At 37.8% G+C, this 6,837-nt stretch overlaps 1 protein-coding gene across 1 annotated transcript; it reads left to right on the forward strand.

The window, feature by feature from the left end:
• Positions 1-1,696: 1,696 nt before the first annotated feature.
• LOTGIDRAFT_158651 (hypothetical protein) lies at positions 1,697-2,209 on the forward strand (the record flags this gene model as incomplete). The annotated part of the gene is made up of 1 exon (XM_009052099.1): positions 1,697-2,209. One exon carries the CDS (start codon positions 1,697-1,699, stop codon positions 2,207-2,209), a length of 513 nt encoding a protein of 170 aa, XP_009050347.1.
• Between the last annotated feature and the right edge of the window lie 4,628 nt (positions 2,210-6,837).

Consider the following 6,837-nt stretch of genomic DNA (forward strand, 5'->3'; position numbering starts at 1 on the left):
AGGTTGATTTCTTCAGAGTCTTTTGCAATTTGCTACATTTGCAAAGTCCCACTCTGTGCCACGTGTGGCTCTAGTCTTTTATTTTAATCAAATTGTGACAGTGTGGTTTATTTGACTGTTCCTTTAAACAGTTGTTTTTTTATACTTCACTGCACCAGCCAATCACCTGTAAATACCCCTTTGTTTTGATCTATTTATATCTTGGGATTCACCTTTCTGTCTGTCTTCTGGGGTGAGCTGTTTTCATCCTCACCCTAGCTACTGTGTGTATTAGATACCACATTTTCATCATTAACTTTGTAGAGTGGAGACTAGATTTGATTCCTTCACCAAATCTAGTTATTCAGTCAGCTATCTGATTAATTCTACATTATTCAGTGAAAGTCTGTGTATATTACGTAGTTTAGTTAATAAGATATAGTTTACAAATATACATTTAACCCCACTTCGGGTTTTTTTTTTAGTTATATAATAAATTTGGAACGAGAACCCAAGCCTTATTTTTTGGTTGAAGGGGAGAACCCCTTGCACCCAGGGACCGGCTACATTTGGCGCCCAACGTGGGGCTTAAAGGCCTCAACTCAACAGAAGATTGGATTAGTTATTGTGACAGAATTGTGAACTGATATTTAGTGAGTGTTTATCCTAGGATTAAGGTAGTTAGTTATTTAGTATTTAGTTAATTTTGTTTTCATAGGCCTTAAGTGATCACATATTCATTCTACCCTTGATTTAGTGAACATTTCACCTAACCTTTACTTTGACCTTTCAGAGGTTCAAGGATTGCTTTTGGAATATTTTGGCCACAGTAGGTCACTGGGTCTGGGTAATGGTGTCAAGGTCATTGTGTCACTAGATCAAGAATGGATTGATATGATTATTTTTTTTCATTTGTACTTAGTAATTTAGTTTAGTGTTTTGATACATTAAGTAATTTACATCTACATATATATATATATGCATATAGTATACACATGTTACATAATAGCATTTAATAATAATACGTAAACTTAAGCAGATGGTAAATAATTTTGTGTGCTTGAAAGTTTGATAGATAGTACGGGAGGGGGTCTGTGTAAGCAACACACATATCGAATCTTTTTCTTTTCAGCTTAATTCTTTCCTTTCCTTTCAGCTTAATTCTTTTTTTTTCTCGGTCATATTTTTTTTCAGGTTTTATATCATCAACTCACTTGCACTCACATTGTATAGTTGTTGTTTTGGACTTTGACGTTTTTGATGTTCTGTTGAATGACTTGATATTGGACGTTTTTGGTGTTCTGTTGAATGATTTGATATTGTGGGGGTCTTTGATTGAATTTTGAGTTTTGAATTTATTTTGGGTTTTGACTTTGTGGTTCATAACGTCTTCAGTTTTGAATTTTTTTGATTATGAGATTTGTCTTTGTATTTTGATGTTAGTACTTCAAGTTGTATTGAAGTTTGTACTTGGATTGTAGTTCGATTTTGTACTTGGATTGAAGTTTGTACTTGGATTGTAGTTCGATTTTGTGTTGATTTGATTTTGTATTGATTTGATTTTGTATTGATCTGATTTTTGATTGGTTTTGGTTTGACTGATAATTTTATGGATTGATGTTTAGTTCTGAACATAGTTGAATTGAATTGTTGGATTGGTGATTTATTTCTTTGTATTATCTTGCTTCAGTTACCTCATCTTATTATATCAGTTAACATGACAAGTGCTGGACAAGCTATTAAAATGGATGACGAGGAAGTTATGGATGTTATTAATGCGTTTGCGGCTTTGGGAGTCAAACCTAAAGCTTCATCTAAAGAGGATTTGGTAGCATGGATGGAGGCTTTTACCGAGTCTCGGAAGCCTACTGTTCAGGATAAGCCCACTGTGACACCTCACAAGGAAGAAAGGGATAAGCCTTTGCGTGTACTACCTACCCCTCCAAAACTTTCTACATTTTCAGGTGATGACGATTTAAGGTCTATTGTAATGTCGCTTGCTTCATCTATGAAGGAGTTGAAGGACGAGGTGAGAAGTTTAAGGAAGCAACCAGCCACTACCATCAATGCTATGAAGTCTACCACCAGCACTTCTCAGGAAAGAACAACTACAACTGAGGAAGATGAACCAACATGTTTCAAATGTGGAAAGAAAGGTCACTTGGCATATGGTTGTAGGACTAAGAAGCCGTTAAACTCCAGGATGTCATCGTCGAGGGGCAGACGATAGACAGTACTATTGGCCCTATAAGGACAAAAATGGTTGGAAACAGCAATCAAGCTGAAGTTTTGATCAATGACCATCCTGGAATAGCTTTGTTAGACACTGGATCTCAGGTTTCAATTGTGTGTGAGTCATTTTATACAAGATATCTTAAACATGGATGAAAATTTTATGAAATTCAGGATATTATAAAGTTAGAAGGCGCAGGAGGTAACCAGGTTCCATACCTTGGTCTTGTAGAGGCGTCAATTTCTGTTTCACGTATTGTTGATAAGTCCATACCTTGCATTTTTTTTGTTGTTGAGGACACACCCTATCATCAGGATGTTCTAATTATTTTGGGGACTAACATCTTGGAATATTAAATGAGAGAGACTAAGGAGACTTATGGTATTAACTTTATGAGTTGTATAAAAGCCTATACTCCTTGGTTACTGGCATTCCGTTGTATGAAGGTATTTGTGAAATCTCAACAAGAAATATTATGGACAGGACTTGTGAAATCAGCAGAAAGGAAATCTGTATGTCTGCATAGTAATCGTTCGACAGTTGTTGTTTGCCGTTTACAGGGAAAACATTCTGCAACTAGTGGCGATGTACTTTGTCAATCATCTAGACATTCCAAATTGCCATCGTCATTGAAAAATTGCACCTACTTTGGTCAGATTTCAACCAGGGGGAGACAACATGGTTTATGTAACCGTATCTAATTTGTCAGCATACCCTATTAATATTCAGCCCAATTCTATTGTTTGTGAATTTGTTCCTGTTACAGAGATTCAGTCTAGTGACACTGTTTCAGCTGTCATACACTCCATTCAGGAGGCGACTAGCAATGGCTGTAATGGAATTGAGAGAATAGATTGGAGCACTGCTCCCTTGTTAGAGCAAGATTTGGAAGTGGCAAAAGATTTCACTAAGAAATGGCAGCATATCTTTTCTAATAGTGATGTTGATGTAGGATGTACTGGTTTAGTGAAACATCCTATTAAACTTACTGATGAGACTCCATTTAAGCAGAAACATCGACAAATTCCACCAGCTATGTTTGATGAGGTAAGAAAACATCTGCAAGATCTGCTTACCAGTGGTATCATTAAGAAGTCTAACAGTCCATGGGCTTCTAATATTGTACTTTGTCGAAAAAAGGATAACTCATTAAGAATGTGTGTTGATTTCAGACAGTTAAATCGTCGTACCATCAAAGATGCCTACGCTTTACCACGTATAGAGGAAGTTCTCGATAACTTGTCTGGTGCTAAGTGGTTTAGTGTTATTGATATGAAGTCTGGGTACCATATGGTTGAGTTAAAGGAAGAAGATAAGTGTAAAACTGCTTTTACAGTAGGACCTTTAGGCTTCTACGAGTTCAATCGAATGCCATTTGGACTGACCAATGCGCCTGCCACTTATCAGAGATTGATGGAGGAATGTCTTGATGATTTACACTTGAAGATTTGTATGATATACCTAGATGATGTTATTATATTTTCTGACTCCTATGAACAACACCTTGAGCGGTTACAACTGGTTTTCGAAAGATTTGAGTCATCTGGTTTAAAGCTGGCACCAAAGAAATGTAAATTTTTCCAACAGAAGGTAAAGTATTTAGGGCATATTGTTTCACCTGATGGAGTTCAAACTGATCCTGATAAAACTGCTAAAGTTACAGATTGGAAGACACCAACTAATGCAGATTATGTAGTTTTTTAGGATTTGTAGGATACTACAGAAGATTTATTAAAAACTTTTCGAAAATTGCACCATTTAATCAACTCTTGGTCGGGAGTCCAACATCCAAAAAGAGGGGGGGGGGGTAAGGTTGCATCACATGTTTCAACAGCGTGGCATTGGGATATACAGGAAGAGACTGCATTTATTGAATTAAAGCAGGCTTTAGTTTCACCTCCAGTTCTTGCTTATCCAGATTGTTCTAAACCGTATGTTCTCCACACGGATGCAAGTACTAGAGGTTTCGGTGCAGTGTTGTACCAGGTAACAGATGGGAAAGAGCATGTAATAGCTTATGCAAGCAGAAGTTTGAGTAAGTCGGAAAGAAATTATCCTGCACATAAATTGGAATTTCTTGCTTTGAAGTGGTCAGTAACAGATAAGTTCCATCATTATCTGTATGGTAATTCTTTCACTGTGTACACTGATAATAATCCGTTAACGTATATTCTAACATCCGCAAAATTAGATGCTACAGGGCATAGATGGTTAGCGGCACTTGAAAATTTTAGTATTAAGTGTCGACCAGGAAAGAGAAATATAGATGCAGATTGCTTGTCGAGGCTACCTGAACCAACTTTTGAGTTCCGTGAAATCTCAGACGAGTCCATTAAAGCACTTAAAGGCATGTTGTTGGGTGAAGAAGAAGGTTATGTTTCTTGTTTAGCTGCCCATGTCATCCCTGATTTGTCTGTACCAGATAGTTCTGCTGTGGACACAGCTTCGGATTGGTCTACGAAACAACAGTTAGATGTGGTAATTGGTCCAATTTTTAGAGCTGTCAAGGCAGGTAAGAAACCAGTTAAAACACCAGTATCACCATTAGAAGCAGTATTGTACAAGCAATTTGATAAGCTAGTGATAAGAAATGAAATTCTGTACCGAACATCTACTTCTTCAGGTAAGTACATCAACCAACTAGTGATACCTTCTGGGGAGAGAACTGTAGTTCTTCAAGGAGCTCATGACAGGATGGGACATCTTGGACGAGATAAAACCTTATCTCTGCTTCGGGAACGAGTGTTTTGGCCGAAGATGTCTTCTGACGGGAGAGAACTGTAGTTCTTCAAGGAGCTCATGACAGGATGGGACATCTTGGACGAGATAAAACCTTATCTCTGCTTCGGGAACGAGTGTTTTGGCCGAAGATGTCTTCTGACGTGGATGACTACTTGAAGAAATGTCAAAGGTGTATCATGAGGAAATCGACAACCAACACTCGTGTCCCTTTAGTCAACATCCATGGAAATAGTTTGCATGGATTACCTTTGCCTGGAAGAATGTAAGGGAAACATCAGCAATATATTAGTTATTACCGATCATTTCACACGTTATGCCCAAGCTATTCCCACTAAAAACATCAATGCGAAAACAACTGCAAAAGCTCTATTTGACAACTTTATAGTTCACTATGGTTTTCCAAGACTCATTCATAGTGATAAGGGGGGTAGTTTTGAGTGTAAAATCATCCAGGAACTGTGTGCAATGAGTGGAATGCGTAAGTCAAGAACCACTCCATATCATCCATCTGGAAATGGAATGTGTGAACGGTTCAACCGTACTCTTTTAAACATGGTAGGTACTCTTGAAACATCTCAGAAATCAGACTGGAAGCAATATTTACCATCATTAACTCATGCTTATAATAGTACATGTCATGATAGCACTGGATTTTCACCATTTCAACTTATGTTTGGTCGTAAGCCATATATCGCTTTGGATATTGTGCTAGGTTTAATAAATCAGGAGCAACATCAAAGTCACAGCAAATATATCTCTGACTTTCGAAAACGTATGGAAACAACTTACCATTTAGCATCAAAGGAAATTTCAGGTTCGAAGCAAGAACAGAAAAAGTATTACGATAAGAAGGCTAAACATTCAGTTCTTGAAGTAGGAGACAGAATTTTAGTCAAAAGATTAGCATTTAAGGAAGGCAGACATAAAATAGCAGATAAGTTTGAAGAGAGTGTGTATAAGGTAATTAACCAGCCAAATGAGGATATACCAGTCTATCAGGTAGGTAGAGAAGATGGTCGCGGTAAAGTGCGAGTGTTACACCGAAACAATCTTCTGCCCATTGGATCTATCCCTATGGGTTTACCACCACCGGTAGAGACAGGAACTGCAGAAAGGCGTAGGATGTTACCATCAGTTACCGCATTATCTGATTCAGACAGCACAAGCGAGGAAGATTTTGTTGTTGTAGAGGAGGAGCCTTGCGACGCACCCCCAGCTAGCCCTACAATAGATCTTCAAGATGACGAAGTTGACGATTGTATTCCACCAGAAATAGCGGTAGTCGACACCGCTGAAGATGGAGAATTGGTCAGTTCAGAAGAAGAAACACCTATGACAAGAACGTCTGGACGGACTCGAAGATTACTATCTCGATATGGAGATTACGTCATGATGGTGGCAACTACTTCAGATGTCATGACACCATCATCTCTTTTTAGGTATCTGTGTTCCGATGAATTTAGTTCATTACCATCACATCGGAGGAAAATTGTTTGTGAAGCTTTAAAAGTTATTTGTGGTTTTTAGTTTGTAGGGAAGGGTTATTTTTAGTTTAACTAGGGTGTTTTTATTATTGGTATTGTGTAAAATGACGGGACGACATTTTTTTTCAAAGGACGGGAGTATGTGACAGTGTGGTTTATTTGACTGTTCCTTTAAACAGTTGTTTTTTTATACTTCACTGCACCAGCCAATCACCTGTAAATACCCCTTTGTTTTGATCTATTTATATCTTGGGATTCACCTTTCTGTCTGTCTTCTGGGGTGAGCTGTTTTCATCCTCACCCTAGCTACTGTGTGTATTAGATACCACATTTTCATCATTAACTTTGTAGAGTGGAGACTAGATTTGATTCCTTCACCAAATCTAGTTATTCAGTCAG

This window comes from Lottia gigantea, assembly GCF_000327385.1.
Source record: "Lottia gigantea unplaced genomic scaffold LOTGIsca_18, whole genome shotgun sequence".
Classification (NCBI taxonomy): domain Eukaryota; kingdom Metazoa; phylum Mollusca; class Gastropoda; family Lottiidae; genus Lottia; species Lottia gigantea.